We start from the raw sequence: 27,896 nt of genomic DNA, 5'->3' as shown, positions 1-27,896 counted from the left end.
TTAATCAATTTTAGTTGACTATAATAATCTTGGTGTAGGCTAGAATTGAAGAAAGCACCATTTGTAGGATTAATATAGAACTCTAAACAAAATCAACAGTATGAAACAGTATGAAAGTTGTGTTCAGGCATGATCTGTCAGAACAGTCACACTGGTGGAATTAAACACTTCAATTCATTTCAAGGTTCGCTCGTGTGTGTGTGTATATATATATTTATAGTGTGTATATACAGGGTGGGGAAGCAAAATTTACAATGAACATTTAGTTGTTTTTTTCTCAGCAGGCACTACGTCAATTGTTTTGAAACCAAACATTTACTGATGTCATAATCATACCTAACACTATTATCCATACCTTTTCAGAAACTTTTGCCCATATGAGTAATCAGGAAAGCAAACGTCAAAGAGTGTGTGATTTGCTGAATGCACTCGTCACACCAAAGGAGATTTCAAAAATAGTTGGAGTGTCCATAAAGCCTGTTTATAATGGAAAGAAGAGAATGACTATGAGCAAAACTATTACGAGAAAGTCTGGAAGATACTATTAAAGAAGAATGGGAGAAGTTGTCACCCGAATATTTGAGGAACACATGCACAAGTTTCAGGAAGTGTGTGAAGGCAGTTATTGAGAAAGAAGGAGGACACATAGAATAAAAACATTTTCTATTATGTAAATTTTCTTGTGGCAAATAAATTCTCATGACTTTCAATAAACTAATTGGTCATACACTGTCTTTCAATCCCTGCCTCAAAATATTGTACATTTTGCTTCCCCACCCTGTATATTTATATCCATTTATAGGTGTGTGTGTGTGTTGGTAAAATGGTATTTGCTGTTTATTCTAGCAATGACTGACAAGATATCTGCAAAATTCCAAATAAAAGCAGTCCTTTGGAGCACTAATTTTCAGAAAATGCTCTTCAGCAGTGTTAATGCACAAGTCACAATGCTTTTTCTGATGTTTTCTCTCAGTCCTGGTGCAGAAACACACCCACCTCTGCTTTGTTTCATGAGTCTGACTGTGTCCATTCATCTTCTTATTGGTCATATTCAGGGGGTTTCAGTGGGGTTCAGGTCTGGACATGTGGACTCTGATTGTCTGATTGTTCACCTGGAGGTGTGTATATGTGTTTATGATGGAGCAGCGGTGTGTCAGGCATCAGGAGGCGGTCTGCTGAGCCCTGTGTGGGGTTTTTGGTGGAGGGTGATGCTGAGGTGATGCAACTAGAGGAGGGGACAGATGATCATCCGCTGCTGCCAACACAAACGAGCTGACATCCGAAACCGATGCTGCCTGCTGCCTCAACTTCTACGTTTAGCGACCGGTTAAGGACTACAAATGAAGGTTTATCGGAAAAATAACCCCCTAACTCACTGAAAAAAACTGGAGAACCCCAGGTATGAAGTTTGTTTTCTTCTTGACAGAGCGCTGTGTTTTTGCCGGCTATGCTAACACTGTTAGCCTGTCCTAGCATTAGGTTAGCGACTTAGCTTTGCCAAAGCTTTTTGACACTTTAGGTGAATTAACGTACCTAAAATGAAGAGAGGAAGCAAAAGCTGGAGTTATATTAAACAGACATACCCACTTTGTTTGTTTTGTTTATTAAGAAATTAAGATTAATGCTGTTTTAACTCTCAAGCCTGATTTTAGTACAGTTGTCAAGTTGTAACACACTAGTATCTGTGCTGTTAATCCTTTCAAAATAAAAGACCGTGATGACTAGTTTTGACTGTAATCCTTTAATGCGTATAAACTAGGACGTAACCAGGCTCTGACATATATTTTAGTAATTATATATAATGCAGTGATGTTAAACAAATAAATGCATTGTTAAAAATAGGTGTCATTATGTTTAAATGAGGCCAAAATGTTTAATTTAGTACTGAAACTCATATTTATGGTACATATAAAAGTTTTAGCTCTAATTCTTGTAGGAAATCTACTTATAAATTGCAAATAAATGTATTTGTAGTATTAGATTAGATTTAGTGGGTACTATGACGGGCAGGGTCATAGTGCCAAAAAAACCCAATTCAATCATGGGTTGTTTTCACTGACGTAGAGAAAAGACGTCATAGTTTGTTTTCATAGTTTATGAGATGAAAACAAAACATTATTTTAAAAAATCTTTTTATTAACTCTACAGGATCACTGTACTGTTAACAAAGAACAGCACATTTGAGGGTGTCTCTGAATTATGAGATGGATAATACAAATGATGTGTAAAATAAAGCACCTCTTGTAAGCAATGATTAGAGAAAAATGTGTATTAAAAATATATTATAACAAGCAATCAAGTTACATTTTGATTTTTTTTTTCAAGCAAGAAAGGTCTCTAGAATTGATTCATCGAAATGGTCCTTTAGGCATTTTCTCATTACTTACAAGTAAAAATTTGATTCAACAACATTAATTCTGTAGCTATACTGCCTAATACTGCCTTTTAAATGTACAGAAGTGCTTTGCTACTATGCTGCATATTTTCCTACATAGATAGATGGTTAGATAGATGGATTAACAGATAAATAGATGCTTTATTTATTTCCATGTGTCCACGGGCTTACATGTACTATGTTAAAGATAGATTAGATAATATATAAATGGATAACATGAAACAAAACATTTTAACAACAGTAAAAAAATGCGTAAATTAGAGCATATTGGAGTATAGACACATACATAACAAACCTATATGTTTAACTTGTTTTTTGATTAAGTTTTGTTATATGTCTGTTAGCTTTTTATAAATTATTCATGTAGTTGATGGTTTTTATTTTGAAAAAAATTTACCAAACAGGAAGTGAAGTAACTGACGTTCTCTGACCTTTTGGCTAAAGCTAACTAGCCTGGTTATCACCTCAGTTTTAAGTTGCCATTCTGTCTCTAATGTGACAGCTCAGCCTTTGATGATACTGACAGTAGGATGTTTATCTTTATCTAAACGTTTGTTTGGATGAACTGTGTGTTTATGCGTAAATGAATGGCAGACTGATGATGCTAATGCTAGCCGTGCTGCTGCTATTGTAGGTGTAACCAGAACAATGTAGATCTGCAGACCCCCGTCAACAGTCAACAATGGACTGATGGTCACATTGACAGTGTGTTTTGCTTTGTATTTCAGAGCTATGCATGTGTGCTCTGCTCTCTCCTCTTTGCTTGCGCACATTTTTGATAATTTTTGACCAGGAGTAACCACAGATGTTTCTTAAGTTTACTGGAAAAGCTTGGAAGCAGCAGTATTTCCCAGCCCACCCTTTAAAACTGTGTCCAGGAGAGATGACTTATGACTTATTCCTACTCGGCTCCTTCATACCCTGAAAAAGAAACAAGAGAGAAATGTGAGGCCAGTATAAACCCAGAGGTCAGGACCTTAAAAACAGGATCGGTTTGGAAACATTAAGCAAACACAGTCTGGTCTGTAGTAGTTGTGTCAAACTCCACAGTAACTCCATCAATTCATTAGTTTTCAACTGTTAAATGAACTTTTTTAATGGTTGATTAATCGATTGGAGTAAAAGCCTATTAAATTAGAATATTTTCTGGTTTCTTTACTCCTCTATGATAGTACACTGAGTAGCTGAACCAAACAAGATATTAGAAGACATCATTTTAAATTTTCAGATCCACATTATTTTATGTGTTGGATTAACTGAGAAAATAGTTACCACAGATAATAGCAATAAGTGGCTGTTAAATATGGCCAAAACATTAAATCTTGCTTTTACTTGCATCCTGTGCTATATATGACTGGAAAAACATCTGTGTAAATGAATATATATCAAGAATGAATTTTTTTCCTTGAGAATTTCTTTAGCAAGAAAGACCTCTAGAGGAATATTGTTGATTTTGCTAATTTTCCCAACATTTTCTCACAGCAAAAACTCATTTAATCACTATAATTTTTATATTATTCTTTGTTTTATCAACATGAACTCTCTAAATGGTAGGTTTATTCAGCCTGATACCTGCGTTGTAAAAAAAAAAAAAAAAAAAAGATTGCCATGATGAATTCCAGTGTGTGCTTGTGTATTTCTACGGTGGAATCTTTTGGAAAGAGAAATTCAAGGTTTGATAGTGTCTGCTCTGTCTCAGGCAGACTGGTGCCTGCTTGTCCTTGTACACAGTCATCCTTTTAGGGTATACAAGGAGTTTTTTTACTGGAGACGCCACCACAGGAAGCTGATGTTATGGCAAGGAAGTACCTCCCCGCAGTTAAACCAAGAATAAGGAAGGCGAGCAGTGAGGGGGTATTTATGAGTGACAACACCCCCACCTCCTACTTTTTTCCCAGGCGTAACTCGGCAGTTTCTTCCTCGGCCTCGGCCTCAATCCTGGGCTTTTGTTCAGCTGTCTGTAAACGAACACTACACACATTTGTTCCTGTGGTCAGCTTTGGATCAGATCCATTGCATTCATTAAGACTGAAATTAAACACTCTAGCTCTATTTAATTTGAATTAGGACAAGTGTCAGCAGCTCCTGGCCTTGTGAAGAGCAGCTTACATTCTGCTCTCCGTGATTAAGTCAAGGTTACACAGTATTATCATGTCTTGCAAGTGTAAATAATACTGTTAACTAGTAAGCTGTCCCAACTGACTGAACAGGTCTGGATGTACAGTATGTGTGAATCATGTTTTTACTGTATGAAGTGTAGACGTGCATGGGGGGGTTGGTGCATGCTGTTTTGAGAAGCAGCTCAAAAGGCAGCTGACTCTGCCCCATTTAACAGCGCTGTCAGTCCCCGGCCTATTCAGACCCACTGAAAAGAGGCTGAGCTGCAGCTAGAAGCTCACTGTTTCAGACATCTGCTTTGACACACATTCAGCTATTCAGAAAACTCTCCAGTTGTTGAGTGCACATGTCAGTGCTCGGGGAAAACGCCCTGCACAATTTAAGCTGTTACAGATACAGGCGGTTGACAAATGAATCCATCCTGACATTCTTCACAGTCTTAAAAAATGCAAGTCAGAGCGCACAGGTTGAGTTAACTCAGGTCAAGTTATTTCTTATTCCAAAAAGGGTTTATTTTAATGAAATGGCACAGCAGTTTTCTTAAAAGTTCTTTGATTTGCAACAGAATGGTCCAGAAAATGTAGGTCACTGATTCCTAGAGCCCAAGATAACATCCTCAAATGTCAGCTGTTTAGTTCGCAACCAAGAGATTCAGTTTACTGGGTTAGGGTTAGGGTCAAAAAACGAGTCAAAAAACAGGAAATTTTCAACATTAAGAAGATCAGAATAACATTAATAAATTTACTGGCTGACAACTAATGCATTAATTGGTTGATTCTGCAGCTCTGATTTGCAGTTTGTTGCTTTAGATTCATGCTTTTACAAAACCTCACCAACATTTCCTCAAATCCAGTTGCACCAAAGATCTTGCAACTTGTTTAGTGAAACATACATTTTTATTATTAATAGTTAACTCATTCAAGATGATAATACGGTTCTTAATTTTGTATGACAGAAATGGTTGTTTTATTAAGACTAGTTCATTTAATATTTCACACTTATGTTTACAAAGTATTCAGTGACAACTGTTTTATTGCTGTTTCCGTTTTGGGAGAGTTTCCGTTTCCAGTTCGGAGAAGTGCTGTGTCTGTTTTATCAGCGGATGCTCTTGACTCATATAAAAGTTATGAGAACAAGCTCAAGTGTGTGTATGTTTCCACTTAGGAAGTACACACTTACAATATGGTGAGTACAGTAAAATCTGCACGTTTTTTGACATTTACTGGAAAAACCTAATGGGAATGGTTTCTTTCATGATGATGATACTCCCATCTAGAAGACATAAGGGTCACTCAATGACTTTTATTATAAAAATTCTGCAAATTGTATGCCTTGACCTTTATAGTCACCAGATTTCAATATGCTGGACAGTGCTCACCAAATGAGGGAAAATCATTTGCAGGAATGGTCTTCATCCCTTTAGAGGAGTTCACAGAGTTTAGAGTCAGAGCCAAGGTGCAGTGAAGCTAGAGGTCGACGGAGAGTGAATTCTTCAAAGCTGATATCATAAAAATAGTTTGGAGCAGAAAAAGCCAATAACTGACTGATCATTAAAGGCTTTAGAAGTAAACATCTAAGTAGAGGGAATGAATACACATATACACAAAGTAAACTGTTTCTCAGCAATTACACTAAATCTGATACTAAACATAAAACTAGCCCGAAACAAAATGGTGATTAGTTACAGTTTTTTGTTCTAAAATTTCAGCCAAATGGGTTCAGCACATGATGGACAACATTTTAAGATTCAGCACCAAGTAAAGACAAGTGAGGTTACGAAGAAATGTCAATCAGGATGTGATAGCTTTTTTTTTTTTTGCTAAACCTTTTTTCCCCTAAACACAGGGTGAAATGAATAAAACCATTAGAGCACCAGCAATTCCATAACATCTTTTAGATTAGACTTTATTGATCCCACAGCAGGGAAATGCACTGGTCAAGGCAGCAACAGATTAAAGTGCAAGAAAAAAAATGTGCTTACATAAAGATAGTGCAAAAGACAAACCATATAAAATAAGAATAATAATTATAGTAATAAAACTCAATAGGCTTTATACATATTTACAAAAGAGTGAACAACTTTTTTTTCTAATCTATTATTTACTTGTCCATACATAATCGTCCTCAAAATTATTTATACCCCTGCCATTTTTTTTTTTGGTTTGTTTTTTGTTTTTGTGATAAAATGAATGAGTTTCATTAAGTTTGTGACTTACATGTGATACACAAGTGAGGGAATAACAACAAATGATACTTGAAGGAGTATTTTATTTTTATTTTAGGAGTATTTTATTAATGGATTTCCAAAAAAATAATATGTTCAAAATGATTCATACTCTAGGTTTACTAAGTCCAATGTCTTCTCTTAATAGTCAGTAGAGTAGCCTTTGTTCTGGATGATGGTTCCTGTTAGTGTCCACAGGTTCTCTTATGTCTCCTGTAGAATGTTGGTCCACTCTTCCTGGGCCAAAGCCTCCAGCTGGGTCCGGATGGATGGTCTTGTACCCATCACTCTGGTCTTCAGCTCCCTCCACAGATTCTCTATATGATTCAGGTCAGGACTTTGACTGGACCATGTCCTTGAACCACTGCTGCACTATCTTGGTGGTATGCTTGGGGTCAGTGTCCTGCAGGGACATCCAATCAGGACCAGTCTGGAGTTTCTAAGCAGATGCTAACCATCACGATTATGTTGCCATCACCATAACAAAGTTATGAGGGAATCATGGGCAACAATCCAGCAAGTATTGGACAGAGGAGGTCTCCATGGATGCAGACCCAGGAAGATGCCACGACTCAGGACGAAACATCAGGAGGCTCTGGCATTTGCTAAAGCTCTTCTGAACCAAGATCCTAGCTTTTGGTCATCAGTCCTGTGGTCTAATGAAACAAGATGGAGTTGTTTGGCCACATGGATGTTGTCTATGTCTGGAGGAAGCAAGGAGAAGCTGAAGAACACAGTTCCAACCATCAAGCATGGTGGTGGCAACATCACGTTATGGGGTTGCTTTTCTGCTAGTGGCACCAAGAAAGAAAGGAGGATTATATCAATATCCTGGATGACAACGTGAAAGCATCTGCTGAGAAGCTCCACATTAGTCCTGATTAGACATCCCAGCAGGACACTGACCTGTAGCACACCACCAAGGTAGTGGAGTGGTGGTTCAAGGACATGGTCCAGTCAAAGTCCTGACTTGAATCATACAGAGAATCTGTGGAAGGAGCTGAAGATCAGAGTGATGGGTAGGAGACCATCCAGCTGGACCCAGCTGGAGGCTTTGGCCCAGGAAGAGTGGACCAACATCCCACAGGAGACATAAGAGAACCTGTGGACACTAACAGGAACCATCATCAAGAACCAAGGCTACTCTACTGATGATTAAGAAAAGACATTGGACTTAGTAAACCTAGGGTATGAATCATTTTGAACAAGGCGTTTTTTGGAAATCCATTAATAAAATACTCCTGACATAAAGTATTTCCTCAAGTATCATTTGTTGTTATTCTTTCACTTGTGTATCGCATATAAGTCACAAACAAACTTAAAGAAACTCATTCATTTCATCACAAAAACAAAAAATCACAAAAAATGGCAGTGGTATGAATAATTTTGAGAACGACTTTACATACATCCTTGACTACAGCCTCTTAGCTTTGCGATGTATTGTCTGATATTGCAGATGTTGTGCTGTCAAATCTTTAGAATTTATTTGTTCATGTTTGCCAAAGATAATGTATGCTTGGAAATGAGACAGGATCTTTTCTGGCAACAAAAGTTTGCACATTTCTTATGCTTTTTTTTTTTGTTGTTGCTGTTTTAACTTCAGTACATGAATAATTCAAGAGCTGCTGTCATCGTATGATGTGTTGAACTGAACAAACATGAAGAAACACATGTTTGCAATATATGAGTATGAAATAAAACTCCAGATAGTGGAATGGATATGGAGTGTATTTCGTCTCTGAAGTAACTAAAGTATGGTTGTTGGTCTGTATGGTCTGTTTAATGGTGCTTAAACAGATATATTGGATGTGGCACACTTAAAGATTTTTTTTTAAGCATTGTTTCAAATGTGACTCATCTGCTGACCTTTGATCTGCAGTTTAAATGTTTTCTTTTTTTCAAAATAACAGCAGCAGAGTTTGACCATCTGAGATGCAGATAAACATTCTATTTTAAGCAAGGAGTACAATCTAACTGTTCATAACAGCTATTTTTTTTTCTTTCTTTCTTGTGGTCATATGGATTAGGTGTGGCTAAACACTTCTCAACTTCTGCATCGGTAGAGGGTACAGTTAACCTGACAGAAAAATGAAACACTTTGAGGTTTTCGAGGTGAAAGATTAGCCGCTGGATGACTGCTCTAAAGTAACACCTGCATCTAAAAAAAAAAAAAACCCCAGATGAAATCTCCTGGAAAAGTTTTAGTTTCGAAGTGAAATGCAGTCATGGTTTAGTAGCAAGTTATTTTGGATTCATTGGAAGTATCTGGGGAGTGAGTGCAGGGAATATTTTACTCAGAAGTGGGTTATTTTCTGCTGATCGCCCCCAGCTCCAGATGTATCTGATTTTAAACATTGATTCATTTTCATAGTGTGTGTTTATTTATCTAAGATTCAAAGAAAGATTCTCCTTCAGTGAACTATCCAAACATTTGCGCTCGTGCTGCAGCACATTGGCCTGCCACAACGTTGTATTTAAAGTCTGACTTACTGCTCATATTTACTTCCATATCCAAACAACAAACTCCTGCTTAGGAAAACAACAGAGTTCCAGCTCAGAGGTTTGATTGTAGTCGGGTTTCCTGTGTACAATAAATCACTTCAGCTCACTTTTTCCTCTTACAAACCTCAATGCAACTTCTGTAAGAGGTCCAGATCTGTGCTAAAGTACTTACTCTTTGTCTCCAGCTGTGTCCCAAATCACTTTTCATGCTATCGTGGCATAAAGTCAGATTCTCCAGAGCAGACCTTGACACAAAATGTGAACAAAGCCCTCTATATTCTACAGTTTTATAAAGGTTTTGTTATTTAGTTACAGCCAGCATTAACACCTCAATCACAGCCAAATGAACACAGTTTTTGGCCAAGCAGAGTAAGTATTTTATTAGAGCATATCATCTGTTACGAATCATCTGTTCAATGTACGTTTCAACAATGCACATTGAAGAATTTGTCTCATTAAATTGTTAACGGGAATCTTTTTCTGAGTTGTCAGGTTTAAATAGAGGACCGCTGATTGCAAACTTTAATCTTGAGCAAACATGGCATGATTTCTTGGCAGATGAAATGTGGTGCATTAGAGCGTTGCTAAGTAACCCACTCGCATTTTTGCAGCTCAAAATATGATTGCATTAGTCGAGTTCTGTCTTTGATCTGTGATGGAATCTGCTTCTCTGTTTGGCTTGGGTATCTGTTGGCCTTTCTTTACCATCTTTGTCTTCGCTAAAAAAGTAAAACCTGAGCAGAAGATGATCTTTGGCTCTGTCCCACATGCCTCCTACGAGTAAATATATACCATCGGCAGCAGCCACCCACATAGATTTGACTAAACATTTATCAGTGTCTGCGTTGTTGCAGCTGACACCTCAGAGCTGGGAGGCTACTCTGACTTTTGCAAACACACGAGAGCCATCTAGTGGAGGTATTGGTCGACACTGGAAAGCCTGTGGTTCAGTGTTTATCTTGCATTCCTGTATCTGGGGTGGTCCTCTACAGCTGCTTTCACAGCCCCCAAATGTAACTGCAATGAAAAATCCAAATTGTAAATACTATTTACAGCTTTAGTACCAAAACAGTGCATGAATAAACAATGTCTACATCAAGTATCTGCACTAATGTGTCCTGTTATTTTGTTTTTCACGGTTACAGTTAATCACTTTCTACCCACTGAGGATAAACTCTACTGTGGCAAATCAGAGGGAGAAACTGTTCATTTTCTAGGAGCGTTCAGCTGCTGAATGTGATCTCAGTGTTTTGGGAATAGCCTCTGTGGAAAGAATTCCTCTTCCATGGAAAACTGGAGCTATCAGTCCACGCGCTGACATACATTACCTTTCTCCTCCCTCCTCACACGCAGATCGAGCTGTAAATGTATCGGCGTCGGAGAGCTCAGTATGAAGAAGTCGGTTCGGCCTGTGGCGAGTAAGGTGAGCGGAGAGCGGGGGAAGGCGGAGGCCACGGTAAACACTGGCACTGGAAAACCTGCCGCCAAGACCGTCGGCACCACACCTCTGTCTAAGGTAAAAGTCAGTGTGTAAGGGACTAATACCAGCTGATGCATCGCACCGTTTCCTCTGACTGACGGATCTTAAACTGTTCACTATTGTTTATTTTTGTATCTCAGGTGAAAAGCAATGATGATCTTTTAGCAGCAATGGCTGGAGGAAATCCTGCGTCGAGTAGTGCTGTCGCCAAGAGCAAGAGGACGGCCTCCATAGGGACGAATGCTACTAATTTAGACAGCAAACCAAAGACAGCAACAGGTATTTATGACTGTCTGCCTAGTTTACATCAGTGTATCTGTGTGCAGTTTGAAGCATTGCAGGTTGATGTAAATGTGAAAAACTGAGAGAAAAAAAATTCAGTTGTCATTTGAGTTGTTGCAAATGTTTAAAAAATATATCTTAATGCACTCATACAGAAAAGGTGTTTCCATCTCCATATAAGTAAACATTTACCCTATGTGACTGATGAATTGTTTTCAGCACCTTCTAAGATATTTCCGAAAAGCCTGGAAAAAATATACATATATAGACTGTATACAGAATTATGGTAGAAATTTTGGAAGGTGATTCAAACAGCAGCACTCCTTAGGATGTTAAAATCACCAAAACTGGAAAATACTGGTCCAATTCGATTGAAGCTAGAGTTACATGATGAGGAAATATGTGCATAATTTGACAGCCTTATTGTAGTCTTATGGAGCGACCTTTAATGTGTTGAGTCTTTGTCTTGGGTTGCATGTTGTCCTCATTGAATCTGTTGTTTTGTTTGTATGGAAAGTCCTTACATATAAAAAGTTAATAATTAAACATGATTAAGTGCAATATGGTCATGAACTGATGGAAATCTTGTCCTAATGTGTTATAACTCAATATTGTGGTGTAAATAATTATCCTGCTATTGGCTCCAAACCAGTTGAAATGTACTTTTTTTTTCTTTAGTTTTAAAATTTCACCCCAGTTCACATGATGATTGTATGGAAGCATCCATCGAGGTGTTTTCTGTATCATATGATGTTTATGATCCCGTGCGAGAGTTGTAAAGATGTTTTCTGTCTATACCAGCTGCATCTACCAAGCGTACAACATCTGCAACTTCAAAAGAGCCAAATTCATCACGAGACCGCCTCCGGACGTCCAGGACTTCAGCTGCCAAGAAGCAGCTGGTTTCAGGGACTGCAGCGGGGGATGTGGCCTCAGGGAAGCGATCTCGCAGCCAGATTCTAGCAGAGTCCGAAGGCCGCATGAGCAAGTCTAAATCAGACGGCCAGATCAGCGATAAGGTGGCTCTGGAGACCAAGGTGAAAGACCTGCTGGGTTTGGCTAAGAGCAAAGATGTGGAGATCCTGCACCTTCGCAGTGAGCTGAGGGACATGAGGGCCCAGCTTCTTCTGGGCGGGAAGGAATCACTACAGCAGGATGGAGCTGGGGACGAAGGGAAGCCCCAGGTTTCAGCCATCACAGCAGCTGATGTGGAGTCAACTCTGCTACTCTTACAAGAGCAGAACCAGGCCATCAGGGAAGAGCTCAATCTGCTAAAGAGTGAGAACCGGATGCTAAAAGACCGGCTCAATGCATTGGGCTTCTCCCTGGAGCAGAGGTTGGATGGTTCAGACAAGCTGTTTAACTATGCCTCCCTGAGCCCGGACCTCGCTGCAGGGCAAAGTGATGGAGGTGGCACAGGTACGCTGACGTCTTCGGTTGAAGGGTCTGCCCCAGGTTCTCTGGAGGATCTGCTCACAGGACACCAGCATGGAGGCTCTGCAGACAACCTGGACAGTGAATCCAGTGAAGTGTACCAGGCTGTCACCTCCAGTGATGATGCTCTGGATGCTCCTTCTGGAGCTTCCTCCTCATCTGAGTCAGAGTGTACACCCAGTAGAGAGCGTTCACGTAGGGGCAGCAGTGGCAATGCCAGCGAGGTGTCAGTGGCCTGTCTGACCGAGCGCATCCACCAGATGGAGGAGAATCAGCACAGTACGGCTGAGGAACTTCAGGCCACACTCCAAGAGCTAGCAGACCTGCAGCAAATCACTCAAGAGCTGAATGGTGAAAATGAGCGGCTTGGTGAGGAGAAGGTTATCCTCATGGACTCGTTGTGCCAGCAGAGCGACAAACTGGAGCTCTACGGCCGACAGATCGAGTACCTGCGGTCTTTGCTGGATGAACATCATGTATCATATGTGCTAGAGGAGGACATTAAGAGTGGCCGCTACATGGAGCTGGAACAGCGCTACGCAGACCTGGCAGATAATGCCCGCTTTGAGAGAGAACAGCTTCTGGGGGTACAACAGCACCTGTCCAACACATTGAAGATGGCCGAACAGGACAACGCTGAAGCCCAGGAGATGATTGGAGCACTGAAGGAGAGGAACCACCAAATGGAGCGTATCCTGGAGTCGGAGAGACAGGATCGGGCTGCCATGGCAGCTGCTCTTGATGAGTACAAGGTGGCGGTGAGCAGCGATCAGGCAGAGCTAAGCCGATGCAGAGCCCAGCTGGACCAGGAGAGGCAGAGGGTGGCCGAGCTATACTCCCTACACACTGCAGGAGACAAAAATGACATCTGTCAGCTGTTGGAAGGTGTGCGGCTGGGAAAGGAGGAGGCTGAGGCCAAAGCTGCAAAGCTGCAGGATCAGCTAGAACAAGCTCACAGTGAACTGAATCGGATGCAGGAGACTTTCAGTAAGGTTAGTGAAACACACAGTATATCATCCCTGCCAGTAGGGGTCCCTCAAACAAAATTACAACAATATTTGATGTGATAGATGACATTATGAAACAGTGTAGGATCATGGACATTTATGTTCTCACCACTATTACCAATAAAAATCTGATGACAGTCAGTTCAGAAATCAGGTTTACAGACCAGCCAAAGCATTAACATTTTATTAACATGTTTGTATACACATGTTCACCTTATGTCATTTCACTGTAATTGTTTTAAGTTTTGACAGGGGATGAAATATAACAAGCCTTTACAATGAATACACTTACATATTTCTCTGAACTTAAACATGTCAGAAACACTGACATAGTCTTGGTACACAAGTCAAAAAGAATACATTTACAATATATTATAGGCTTACTCATTTTTAGAGTTTTTATTGCAGTCATGTAACACATCATAGATTTTAAGACAAAATAAGAACACGATGCAAGGACATGGAGACCTCTATTTCTCAAAGGAAGCTGATGCTAAATAAGGTTTCTGGCCTACATACAAGTAGAGCTTGTGTCACTTTTCTAGGTCAAGAAAATCACTGCCTAATTGAGTCCTGTCAGATCTTAATTTGTAAATATCACACATTCAGACATCAGTTCCTCAGCTGTAGCCTTTTATAGCATGTGTATAGTCTCTAATTTACCAGCATATCACTACACAAAATGCACATGTTTATTTACATACATTGTGCATTTATTTTTCCGAATTACAAAATGACACTTCCTAGTGTTGCACATTAATTAGCTAATTGCCTCGTGGCTTGTTAATAATTAAATGAAAGATGCTCTGCTTCCTGTGTGTGCAGCTGGACAGGGAATACAGGGACTTCCAAGAGCAGGTGCAGCAGCAGATGGCCGAGCAGGAGCGAGGCCTGGAGAAGCAGCGAGTGGAGCTGCAGGAGAAAGAGACTGAGATCGCTGACATGAAGGAAACCATCTTTGAGCTGGAGGATGAGGTGGAGCAGCACCGAGCTCTTAAACTGCATGACAACCTCATCATCACAGACCTCGAGAGTACGTTTGCAGAATTCATACTCTGAAACCCTTAAGGACAACTAGAGTGTGATACTTCCACACTGTGTTCTGAGCTTATAGTAGTATGACTAACCTGAATGTGCCTCCTATTTCAGACTCAGTGAAGAAGCTGCAGGACCAGAAACACGACATGGAGAGAGAGATTAAAATTCTTCACCGCAGACTGAGGGTAAGGGTGTTGAAGAAAGGCTGTGGTCAAAAAGAATTTTAGCAGTTATGTTTTCTAGGACACAAGGAAGTGGAAAAACCTGGTGGCTGCTGGTTTGAGCCAATGTCCACATCTTCAGCTTCTAGATTTACAGGAAGACAATGTAGTTTTATCCTCCTGATCTGAGATATAATTCAGCTCATATTCTGTGTGTGTGTGTTCAGGAGGAGTCGATGGAGTGGCGTCAGTTTCAGGCCGATCTACAGACGGCTGTTGTCATTGCTAATGATATCAAGTCGGAAGCACAGGAGGAGATCGGAGACCTGCGGCGCCGGCTGCAGGAAGCCCAGGAGAAGAACGAGAAGCTGAGCAAGGAGCTGGACGAGGTCAAGAGCCGCAAGTAAGTCCCTTACACAGGCATGTGGAAGGGCTCCAGTGGTCACTGTTTTATTAATCTAAACGAAATGAAGAAACAGCTAGCTTCGGTTATGTGACTTATTCATCTGTACCAGGATTTCTACTGCTTTGCTTCTAATATATCCCATGAGAAAGTGTCATTTTGAGATGATAAATGATTTTTATTTTTAATGACATGTTCACTGTTATCACCAGAACCACATAGTAACACATTTCTGGATAAAGGCTATGAATCAGTGGAATCATCCTGGCTTTTACCTTTGGTAGTGATGAACCAGTTACATAGAAGCTGAGGATACATTGAACACATTGTGTAAGGGCTGTCCCAAATTCAGTGTTTTGGACTTTGAGTTTTGTTGATAAGTAATAGTGCACATATGAAGTTTCAGACTGGGGGAACAAAGTGTGTCCTCTGTATTTAACAAAACTCAGATATGTATGGAGCTGCAGTCCAGTGCCTGGGGACCAGGAGTCAAAACATACACACATACAGTGTGTTTGTGTTATAACAGTACACTGTAATATAATAATACAAGACAACCCTTAGAGTGAACCTGAGAGTTTAATTCTCTGACAAAGCATTCACAACTCACTCAGAAATTTAGTTATTACCAAGAAGTAGTGACACATTGCCTGGCCAAAATAGTGTATTGATGATGGAGTGTCCGACCACTGTGACCTGAACCCCATTGAGTGGACTCTAATACAATGCCATAAATAGTTCAACAATTTGCTGACAAAGTGTATGTTACAGTTCACTTTTATTGTAAACAAACCCAAAAAACAAGCAAACGTATTAAAAATAAATAAATAAATCAAAATCTGAATCCGAAAGCTGACGCTTGAATATCTACCCATTAAACAAATATCTGTTATGTTCTGGTTGTACTTTAAGAAGCACTGTTTTTCATTGACTAAGTGGAGAACTATACATGTTTCCAGGCAGGAGGAGGAGAGAGGCCGAGTGTACAACTACATGAATGCTGTGGAGAGGGACCTGGCAGCGCTTAGACAGGGGATGGGTCTCAGCCGGCGCTCGTCCACTTCCTCAGAGCCCTCACCCACTGTCAAAACACTCATCAAGAGCTTCGACAGTGCCTCTCAAGGTTTGAATATACACTTCAGTTAGTAATTTTGGATTTCCCAGGTTTCACGTTGCAGTGACGTTGTGTTTGGAGTGGCTTTAACCTGAACTTCCTTTCTGTGTCTTATCGTAGGTCCTCCCTCCAACGGTGCCTCAGCTGTGGCTCCGACAGCCTCAGCTGCTCCACTACCACGAACCCCACTCAGCCCCAGTCCTATGAAGACCCCCCCAGCAGCCGCTGTTTCACCCATACAGGTACTGAGTCACAGGCCCAGGTCTCAGCCTCTAGCAGGGGAATCCAGTAGGTAAAATACTTGGACACTAGGGTGTTAAAGGACACTCAGTACACTCTCTCTGTGTTCTTGTTAAGGTTATTATCGTTAACGAAAACTAACGAAATGACAAAAACTAGAATTGAAAAAACATTTTTGTTAACTGAAATAAATAAAAACTATAATTAAAAGAAAAAAATGATAACTAACTGAAACTATTGTGTGCTTACAAAACTAACTAAAATATATTAAAATTATGGATAAAATTCCCTTCGTTTTTGTCTTTGTCAACGTCGGGTTGATACAAAAGCGATTTATTTTGCTCTAACAATTTTAGCTAGCGGCACCATATGGTACTTCACGGTCCGTCACTTCTCGTCACTTGTCATTTACAGTTGTCTTCTCGTCCGAACTCTGCCTGGAAACATGGAGACTAAAGTTGGGAGAAAGGAAAGTCCTGTACGGGATTTATTTGAATACGACGGAGAAGAGAAGAAAAGATACGACAAAACTAAAATCAATACTAAAACTAAACTAAAACTAAGCATTTAGAAAAAAATGAAAACTAATAAAAACTAGCAAACCTGCTCTAAAAACAAATTAAAACTAACTGAATTAGAGAAAAAAAAGTCAAAACTAAATAAAACTAAACTATAATGAAAAACCCAAAACTATTATAACCTTGGTTCTTGTTAGTTTAAATGACACAGTGTGACGTGTTGAACATCAGGTTTTTCTAAAATATGATTTGCAGGTGTTGGATACATTGCTGGACTTCCCTTTCTCTCTTTCCATTGATCATTTATTTATTGAATGAATTTTCCAGCATAAGATCAGTTTGATCAGTGTTTCATTTTCAACATCACTCTCAGTCGTTCTCAGCAGAAGCCTCTGTACTTTATTGTAATTTGTTCTAGAGAAAAGGGAAGTGTATAAACACTAATTATGAAACCCTTCATGGTGTTATTCTATACTCCTCTGCCTCCTCTACTTCCTCTGATCATCTCACATATTCATTTAACAACTTTTCTATGTACCTTTATTACAGCGCTGAATCTTACATTCTTCATAGTTAATTGTAATCTCTACTGATTGTTTAAATGTTTAGGATGCAAACTCAAATATGCTTGTAATTTTTTCGTATTCATTTCCCAAAATGCAGCCCCATTTGGGATTAAATAAACACAACTGATGTGTCTTTAGAAGATAAATCACTCTAAAATAAAAACAGTGGACATACATTGTTTTGTACAATCTTATGGGGTCAAGACACTGGATTTATGTCAGTTCCTGTTAATATCATTTGTAATGTAACTGGTACATTGTGGTTTTGCAGAGACACTCCATAACTGGGTCGATGTCAGCAGCCAAGCCACTCTCCTCTCTGAGTGACAAGAGGCCGAGCTACACTGATATCACCATGCCAGGTGAGGAGTTAACTATTTAAATACACTCTACTCAATCTGTAGTTTAGAAAAGTACCTAAGGACAAATTTAAGGCACTTCTTGAATATTTCTACCTCTTTCTTTCTACACTTCAGGGAGAAATGTTGTTCTTTTTACTGCATTATATTTATCTGACAGCTGTAGTCATTTTAAGATGATGATTTTTCACATTGAATAGTATAACAAGTTTATAAAATATAATATATTGGTAAAGTTTTTGTCTTCTGGTATCTTACAAAGAGCAGCCAATCAGTTCACGTTGTCTATTCACAGCTCCTGCAAACTATTTATTTTCCCTCTAAATTCCTCATATGGTTTCCTTTTAATAAATGTTAAAATCATCAGATTTGTGAACCAGAACTTTTCCACTAAGTTCACCTCAAACAGTAACTTCGCTATTTATGTATAACATTTATATTCAATAATATATCATTCAAAGGGACCAAACCAGTGCTTTTATTTCAACACTGGAGCTACGTTACTTCTAATACTCAGGTACTTTTACTTTAGACAGATTTTTCATTCATAGCTTTTACACACATAAAGTGTAGTGGAATATTTGTACATATCTGTATCAGTATTCATAATACTTCTTCCCCCGTTGCTGTTCATTAGTTTGACACTGAGCCTCCCTTCGCTTCACTAAATTATTTTAACAATCAGAATGGACTGCCTTCACTCTCATGAGAAATAAACAGAGTGCTTTTTTCTCATCAGTTGAAAGTAAGTCGGCCTACTGTATGTTAAGTTTAGGTCAAACATGAAGCCGACGCCACAGCAGATGATATGGCGGAAAATAATAAGCCACCACATACTGCAAACTTTCCCTCAGTTCACTCTTACCAGCAGTGAGTTCAAGTGCTTCATGTGAACGTGCGTACTTGGCCATAGCCTCCAATGTTCCGTTTATTTTTCTCTGATTTATTATTTTTTTGTTGAGCGTGTCAGCTCTGTGTGTCGGTCTTCCCTGAACTCAGAGGGGCTGGAATGTTGCCTCTTTCCTGACCCCGATGCATCTAAATTCAGAGGAAGTCTTATATACAGTAGAAAACACTTGTGCCATAAGTGACTTGAATGCTGTGATGTATCCACAGCTGAGCACCTTCTCAGGGGAACGACGTCCAGCCGCCCCCAATCTGTCCTCCAGAGGGTCTCCAACATGGACTCCACCAAATCAATTTCAGGTTAGAAATGGTTTTTAAAGCTAAAGGCACTGAAAAACAGACATATAACAAAGTTACAAAAGGATATTTTTTTTCTAAGTACAAATTAACCTTGTCAAGCATGTTTTTATTAGAAAACTATTTTGATTTTAAAGAAAATACCTTCTCTTAATAAGGTATTTCAGTTAAAATTGGACTAGATCTAAATGTACAGTATGCAGTTCTTACCATTAGTCATTTCTCAATGAAAATAACAGCAAAAGATTTCATTTACTGTGCATTGCAGATGCATGACCTCTTATTACCTTTCAGAATAAAAGCCCTATACATATACGTTGTGACTACTTCAGTAAGAGGCAACATAATAAAGTAGCTCATAACTTTATTCACATTATGTTTAGTCATGTATATTCAACTTACATTCAACAGGTGAAATAAGGACAAGTATTGTTAATGTTGGTAAATGGGATATGACACCACTGACAGGACACTACATGAAATAGATTGTATATGATGAATAAATACCCGCATGTCAGCAAAATACACACAAGTTTAGTAAATTTTACAAATTATAACACACAAAGTCACGCCAACTTTACAAGTGCTTTACGTAGTGTCAGCTAAAAGTCTGCAAACACTCAGTATTTTATCATTAATAGATAGAGATATGTATGTTCTTATTTTTATTTGCAGAAAAATAGGTAAATGTACACATTTATTTTGACCAAACCATCAAACAATTTCCTCTTTTATTTCTTTTCATGGATCAATGCAATCGATCATAGGGTCTAGGGTTTTAACCTATATGTTATTTAATCAATAGCATGTTCTTCAAACCTGCGACAAGTATTTCATCCACAGTCTAAGCTATTTTTTTTTTACCATTATCTGTGCATTTACAGATTTATTTGTCAAAATTAGTCTTGATACTGTTCAATTATCTTTGGCACCGTAGGAACATGTGTCTTTCGAAAAAGGATAAAAGACTGTTCACAAACTCTTGACAGGGTACAGCCAATGAAAGCACAGGTCCTTAATACAGTAATATTCTTAAACTGAGAAGTTGCTCTTATTAAGCCATATTATTTTAGCTTGTTACTGGTTAAACACACAGTGCAATAATGAGCACAACTTTTCAACATTTTTCTCATCCTGTTTGTTATGGTCTTTCAGTGATATTTATTCAAATTTTACAAATTCTAGCTAAACAAATCTTGCTTTTCCTATAGGACTGTGTTTGCTCAATACAGGACAATTTGGTATTTTTTAAAGAACATTTGGCTTCTTTTTGATAAGGTTGATGCAGCAGTTAAAATATGAAGTCCACATTTGATTTCTCTGTTTGATCAGTGTCCCGCCGGAGCAGTGAGGAGATAAAAAGGGACATATCTGCTCCAGACGGGGCCTCCTCGACCTCCCTGATGGCTATGAGTGCGGCCTCCTCGCCTCTCTCCTTGTCCTCATCATCTCCCACCGCCTCCATCACCCCCACAGCACGCAGCCGCCTCAGGTACTGACATTCACACTAAGAACCCAATGACCTTTACATCCATTTTCCCTCTACACCAGTGGTTCCCAAACTTTTTTGGTACGTGGCCCCATTTTAACATCACAAATTTCTGGCGACCCCAGACATTCAAATCTGAGACATTTTTTTGCTAAAATTAATCAGTTTTTGATCATGTAATGGTTTGCTGTACTATGTTGCAAATAAACATTAATTTTAGATGACATTTATGGCTATATAATGTATATAATGCACCTTTTTGATGTCTGCTTCTCAGTTTCTCTTGGAGATGTCTTAGTGGGGCAAGGCAGGTGAAGAAATCTTTGCAGTCTCTGTTTTATCCAGTTTTCTGACTGCGACTGTGTCCGGGCAGGTTGAAGCATATTAACAGATGTGGTCACATGATCGGGTCAATCAAGATATGCCCCCTCAGATATTATGCCCTGCAGTTTATTTTAACTTGATTTTTATTAGGAAAATTATGTGGTGTTTTAATTATACTGAAGTATATATTGAATCATTAAAAGATATTTTTTATTAGTAATTTTTAAAAAAATTTTTATCAATCACTAGAAATTTCAGGTGACCCCATATGAATTCCAGACGACCCCACATGGGGGTTGAAAAACACTGCTCTATAGTGATATAACATACAGCCCTACAGATGTTCGCACCGCACTAGGCAAACACGCTAAAGGTATAATCAGTCTACCTCTAGGATCCGGTAAATCCTTCACACCTGTAATAGAGTGTTTTATTTTTTTGTGTGTCTATTTAAGAGAGGAGCGAAAGGACCCGCTATCTGCTCTGGCCAGAGAATATGGAGGCTCAAAGAGAAATGCTTTGCTGAAATGGTGCCAGAAGAAGACTGAGGGTTATCAGGTAGGTTACTGTACTGTCAGAGAAACGTAGCAGCTGATTGAAACTGCTCAAAACAAACTATAAGTAATAAAAAGTAGCCTGAATACTAGTCTAGTTTGAAGCCAAGACTTCACAGCCAAAGATTATTTTAATATATGACACTTTAAATGTCACTTACATGTTTTACTATATATCCTAGGCCTTCACAGTATTGAACACAAGTCTACACAAACACTGAATTAACATTACCTGGTAAACTGAATATATGCTGATGTGCATATGATTGAGGATGTAGGGACGTGTATGAGTATTGTGTTTTTATTTTTACTTATTCTAATATTCTCTTTTTACTTCTCTTTATTTTACTGTTTATTATTAGATGTGTTCGGTTTTTACCCTGGGCTTTGAATTTAGTTGTATTTTTATATACAGTGACTATAACAGGAAATCTATCTGTCTTCTGTTTATTCTCTTCATTCTATTTTATCATTTATCTCTTTAATATTAGCTGTAGTTGGATTTGTTAGCACAGGAATTAAACTGAGCGGCTTTGCTATCTCACTTCATGTTTGACCTTGTATTTTGATGTATATCATTATCTTCCTAAAATAATTGCCCAAGTTTTTTCAGGTTTTTCAGGAAACACAAAAAAACTTAAGCAGTAATTATTTTAGGAAGATGATGATATAACAAATAAAAAGCCCCTGAACCTTTGAATCTCATAAATGCCATTCAGCTAGATTTTACTCGTTATTTTGTCATGAAGCTGTATTTTCACTAAGGAATCGGGATCTGTCAGATGTAGAAAGCAGCAGTGACATAAGAAAGTTGTGAGGGGAAACACGGTTCAAACGTTCATCCATTCCTTCATGGCAGGATGGATTTCCCTGGATCAGATGAAGCCGTATAAATGTGTATTTTGTGGCACCGTGCCAGTTCTAGTCCAAAGCGACAAGATGAGCTGATGTTTTCATCAAGCCAGTGATAACTAAAGAAAACAGTCAGCAGCACAGAAGGTCTGCACAGTTCTCACCCTCACTGCTTTATGAATTTTCAGAAATAATAATGTTTGATCAAACCACAATAATGGATAAGATTTAAAAATGTGCTGCAGCTCCATGACATGCGTCCAAATTAGGCGTAATTGTCATGTTGCTGAGAGGTAAAAGAAAAAAAGATGTAAAAATGTAGACTGAGTGAATTGTATGTGATATTCAGAATTTTATGGTCATTGTTATCAGTGTTTTAGTCTGATATCCAATCAAATTAATGAATTTTAAAATGCTGTTATGTCTCTGATTCAACTTCTTTGCAGCATCTTTAATCATCAAGACTGAAATCTGTTAATTTACAAGTACTCATTTCTCTTGAATCGTGCTTCAGTTTACCTTAAAGGCAGTTTTGCAAAGTTTTCCTGTAGAGATTGAAAATTTCACACAGGGATTTTAATTTTTACTGCAAATCACATCAGCTCAAAATATTAATTATCAGCCTCTTTGGTCATGAATAATCAATAGTGGCCCATAGCGGAAAGAAAAGTGTAAAAATGACCTGGAGCAGGGCTATTTTTTAAGCAGTCAAAGTTACCTGCTGTAGTTTCATTTATCTTGGCTCAAATAAGTTTAAACTAACTTTGTTTAACTGAGCTTAAAGTCACATGGTTGAGTTTTTTACCTTCTGATGGAGCCTGGATAGTTAATTCTATTCTCTATGTTTAGATAAGCTGCTCACTCGCAGACATTAGAGTGGCAGTTATCTTTTAATTTAACTATGCAATAGAGGAAATAAGCACCTCTCCAAGCATGTTAAATTGTGTTTAACTTGTTGTGCCACTTTACCGTTGTAACTTAACTGTCGTATGCATGTTATTTTTCAGCTTTTGTGTCGACTGCAGCCTCTTCCCCCAACTCTTATCAAAGGTGTGGCTCAATAAATGTGTCTGCACTGATCTAGAAATGACTTGCACTTAGCTGAAAATCAACAAGTGTGTCTTGTCACTGCAGTGGAGAAGTGATGTTTGATGCTTTTAAGTCGTATAGGTTGTGGTTACCATGGTATATTTGGTCCTCTCCAGGAAGTATGCGACATTTAACACATCCCCCGAGTTTCCTATCTGACAAAAACAAGCCTTTGTCTGAACCACTACACTACAGACACAGAAGTATATCTTGACTTGTATCATCATTTTGTGGGTACAAGTAAAAACTCTTTTCAGATGTGTGAGTAAACATTGGTTTTGAAAAGGGGAGAAGACGGTTAAACTAATATGACTCATATGTTGATGCTTCCAAGGACACGACTCATAAGACCGAGCTGCTGTTCTCGGCTTGAATCATTTTAAAGAGTTTCATGACAGCTGGATTTATACCGACCATAATGCTGTTGAAAGCTCAGTAAAAAGCCCATAACGCGCTCCGTCTGTCAGTGACGTTCATGACCTGGGATAAAATGTTACGTCCTTGTAGTCCTGGTCAGCCTTGGAAATTGGTTTTCCATTGATTTTTTTTGTCCTGGTCGGTAATTGTTCCATCCAGTGAAATCAGATCGTAAATGGATCATTGTGCTGTTAAAATTTGTTTTCATTTGTTTATTTATGTATTTTTCAGAACATCGACATAACAAACTTCAGCAGCAGCTGGAATGACGGCCTGGCGTTCTGTGCCGTCCTCCACACCTACCTGCCTGCCCACATCCCCTACCAGGAGCTCACCAGCCAAGAGAAGGCAAGTGGAGCTCCCACAAAAACCTCATTTATCACCACTGTCCAATGCTTTCACTGTTTAAATTCAACTCTTTTCTTTCCTCAGAGGAGGAACTTCACCTTAGCTTTCCAGGCTGCGGAGAGCGTAGGGATTAAATGCACTTTGGTAAGTTTTATATGAGGCACAGTGGTTATAAAAACTATACCCCTAGTGCATTTACATCTACAATACCTGTGCTTGGATTGTTTGTGTAGATGTATATATTCAGCTAATTTCAGTGTCATTAATGAACACATGTATTTTTTTATTCTTGTATTCTATTTTTTAGTATGTCAAATACTGCTGCAGCACTGCAATTTCCCAGATTGGGATTAATAAAGTATACTACATGCTACAATCCAAAACATTGGTATCTTTTGCAGAATTTAATGGGTCTTTATTCTAAACACTGTAATGGTAATATTAAATCATTTCATTAAAGTAAACTAAAAGTGGGATTTCATTTATTTATTCATTTATTTCAGTGATAGGATGAGCATCTTCTAGTTGCTTTTGTATTAAATACTAAGAGAAGTTTAGCTAAAGTCACACTGATAAATCCAGAAATTTAATCTATAATCATAGTTGCCTAATTGTGATTCCTAATGGTTATCTACCATGGACTAGGTTCAAGTTTCCTAGAAATCTGAACTGTTTAAATTTAGGAGAATCCAGTGATTAGCTGTTAATCTCATGATAGATTATCATTCATTCATTCATTCATTTATTTATTTATTTATTAGTATCCCCATTAGCTGATGCAGGACATCAGCTGCTCTTCCTGGGGTCCTCCCATTCATTTTCATTCAAATGAATACATTATATAAACTAGAAGCACTCGGAGAGTGCAGACCTCCGCCAAGGCTGATCAGTGGCCCCCCCCGTGGCCCCCCCCACCCCCGATCACCACCAAAATTTAATCATTTCTTCCTTATCCCATTTCCAACAAACTCTGAAAATTTCATCCAAATCTGTCCATAACTTTTTGAGTTATGTTGCACACTAACGGACAGACAAACAAACAAACAGACAGACAAACAAACAAACAAACCCTGGCAAAAACATAACCTCCTTGGCGGAGGTAATAATTGTCTTTATTTGTTTTTTTTAAGTACACTTTTGTTTATGGACATGCATATTTATAGTCCGTAAAATCTGTTTATTTATCATATATTTATTCTTTACTTAAATAATGTATACATGTTTTTTACATTTTCAATTTTAATATTTTGGTCCTGAGTGAAATTTGAAGAACCTGGCTCTTATTTGTGGTTGCATATTATTTGCAAAAGATGCAGTAGGCTGACATAAGAAGAAACAAGACAAAAAATAACACGCAATGAAAAATGTCCTGCAATTTGAGATCTTATTCCACAAAATTTACCACAAAACTAGTAAACAAAATAGGCCCTGGTGGAAAATAGGCTGCTATTATTATTAGTAGTAGTATTGGTGGTTGTAGTGTTACTATTAATGTTACTGTTCATACTTTGCCTCTGTTCATTTTACTGTTTTTATTATTATGTTGTAACTTGTCTGTTTGAGTAACTTGTAATATAATTTCCTTCAGGTTTAATAATGTTCTGTCTTTTCTGTCTTTCCTTCCTTTCAGGACATTAATGAGATGGTGCACACAGAGAGACCGGACTGGCAGAGCGTCATGACTTACGTCACAGCCATCTATAAGTACTTTGAGACCTGACGTCACCGTGTCCGTCTCCAGCTCCACCCCTCCTGAGCTCTCAGCAACCTTCCAACCCCACAGTCAACTGTTATACCTCACAAACCCCACCCCTTTGCAAACGCTAACACCCAGTCCCGCTGCATGTCGGTCACATCAGCCTTGGATGCCGCTTTTCTAAGTATTTTCGCTAAACACTAAAGTCACACCAGAATCTGACTGGAGACACACATGCTGCCAGTCCAAGGGCTTGTCTGTACGTCTGCTGTTACACTGGTAAGGCATGAGGAGCGACTGGAGTGAAAACCTGCTGAAACGAGAGCAAACAGAGCAGCAATGAGAAGCTGCAGATCATCGACTGAAGGTTCAGCACGAAAAACAAACTCAGTGCCTTTTTCCTGACTTTTCCCTCATGTAATATCCCTCTACTCTTTACCCAGTTTCCAGCGTGTTCAAGGGGCATTCCTCCAAATCTGACGTAAATTTCCATCTTTGTTTGATTGTGAATATTTTACGGGAAAACCTCTGCTTCTGTTGAACCAAAAGTTGGTGATGTTGGAATCCCCCTGAATCCTGAAAAATCCCCTTTGAACGGAGGTGAGACAGCCTTTTTGCACCAAGTCTTCCAGACGTACGATACCGATGCCTCTCTCTAAATGGATAAAGTGCCTGTGTGAGTTTTGATGCAGGAGAGCAAGAGGCAGTGTCTTTACACTACACGTTATGAAGCTGAAGATGAGAGGAGTTGCCAAAACACGTTTGAGAGCCTTCGAATTTTGCTCTTCAGGACAGACGGACGGATGCAGCCTCTCGTCAACCAATAACTGTTTGCCTCTGAAGCACAGAAATATGCTACATTCACCACAGACACATTTTCTCACACAACACTAACACTCTCAATGATGTTTTTTCTAAACTTATAGCTGTATAATGTGAGTGTTTGCATCTGTCGTGCACTTTGTGTACAAAATAGATCTTTCATTAGGCACATACAACTCGCAGCATCACTTCATTATAACCAAAATCTAAAAGAGTGAGTAGAATGTAGGTTTTTGTTTTGTTTGTTTTTTGATCGCTTGTGGTGTGTTTTGTATTAGGGCTACACTTGAGATGGAAAAAATCTGTGAATAAGGTAATAATATTTCACCTAGAAAGTAGTAATAAATACTTGTGAGGAAAAAAATTTAAATATAAATAAAACGTAGTTGTAATATTTTGAAGCAAAACAGTTATACAAGACATAAAATCACCACTTTCCAAGAGTAAAGGTCTGATTTTCTGTCTGTTTGAAATTTCTTTGCAAGGCAGCAGTACTGGATGCCGAATCTGCCCTGAAGCAACAATTTCTAGTTAATGAATCTTAATAGAAATTAAATAATAAAGCCTCAAATAATGTAGCTTTAGCTGCTGGGCTCACTGTGCTGCATTGGCTTTGGCTGTAATAATATTACAGCTGCAGAAGTTGATAGTTTTTTAGTGTCACTGGACAAAAAGTCCATAATTCCTTATTTACCTTTCAGTAAGACTTCTGCATCTACTCCTCTGTGTTTTCAGGCTGCAGAAAATCTACCCTACGACGCCCTGATTTGATACAATTCCAAGTTTTTTCAGGCTTAAATGCATGATTGACAGCGGTAATCACCAATCACTGATCAGTTTCTGTCAGATTAGACCTGATGTGGTTGTACTGCTCTACTCCTATGTTTGACCACAGAAGCTTTAAAAAGTGGCACATTTTTCATCTATATTTATAACACTGGTCAACAACAAATTTATTGTTTAAGTTTTTTGAGCTGATTTAGGAGAATTTTGGTGTGCTGAATCCAAAAATCACATTAATTTTGCTCAATCAGGTCAACTTTCTGAACTATGCTACATATTGGCTTTTTAACATTTTTGCTAAAATTTATGGGCATTTTCACATCATGTGATACAAAATTCTTTCATATTTCTTGCAATAAACCAGTTCTGAAGATTTTACTTTTGCCAATTTATGATTAATGTTTTTTTCAATATTACAGGTGAATGAAATGGCTTCGACTAGAAGATCTTGCAAAAATAAGCCTGACGTATTCAGCAA

The 27,896-nt window shown here is 38.6% G+C and overlaps 1 protein-coding gene across 1 annotated transcript; it reads left to right on the top strand.

The window, feature by feature from the left end:
• The first annotated feature begins 1,219 nt into the window (after positions 1-1,219).
• specc1la (sperm antigen with calponin homology and coiled-coil domains 1-like a) lies at positions 1,220-27,057 on the top strand. The gene is made up of 16 exons (XM_030142794.1): positions 1,220-1,399; positions 10,593-10,755; positions 10,860-10,998; positions 11,803-13,427; positions 14,268-14,475; positions 14,592-14,665; positions 14,869-15,044; positions 16,004-16,167; positions 16,279-16,400; positions 17,754-17,844; positions 18,958-19,047; positions 20,377-20,536; positions 21,313-21,415; positions 24,001-24,117; positions 24,202-24,261; positions 25,748-27,057. Exons 2-16 carry the CDS (start codon positions 10,630-10,632, stop codon positions 25,835-25,837), a joined length of 3,345 nt encoding a protein of 1,114 aa, XP_029998654.1. The 5' UTR covers positions 1,220-1,399; positions 10,593-10,629; the 3' UTR covers positions 25,838-27,057.
• Positions 27,058-27,896: the final 839 nt, after the last annotated feature.

This window comes from Sphaeramia orbicularis, chromosome 9 (genome assembly GCF_902148855.1).
Source record: "Sphaeramia orbicularis chromosome 9, fSphaOr1.1, whole genome shotgun sequence".
Taxonomy (NCBI): Eukaryota; Metazoa; Chordata; class Actinopteri; order Kurtiformes; family Apogonidae; genus Sphaeramia; species Sphaeramia orbicularis.
The sequence above is the reverse complement of the archived record's forward strand: the minus strand, read 5'-3'. Positions and strand labels throughout refer to the sequence as shown.

What these genes read in the sequence shown, in the direction of transcription:
- specc1la (XM_030142794.1), top strand. Translation starts at nt 10,630, where the DNA reads ATGAAGAAGTCGGTTCGGCCTGTGGCGAGTAAGGTGAGCGGAGAGCGG. An exon ending in TTCTTCACCGCAGACTGAGG is followed by an intron (nt 14,666 to 14,868) that starts GTAAGGGTGTTG and finishes GTGTGTGTTCAG; the next exon opens with GAGGAGTCGATGGAGTGGCG. An exon ending in CTCCACCAAATCAATTTCAG is followed by an intron (nt 19,048 to 20,376) that starts GTTAGAAATGGT and finishes CTGTTTGATCAG; the next exon opens with TGTCCCGCCGGAGCAGTGAG.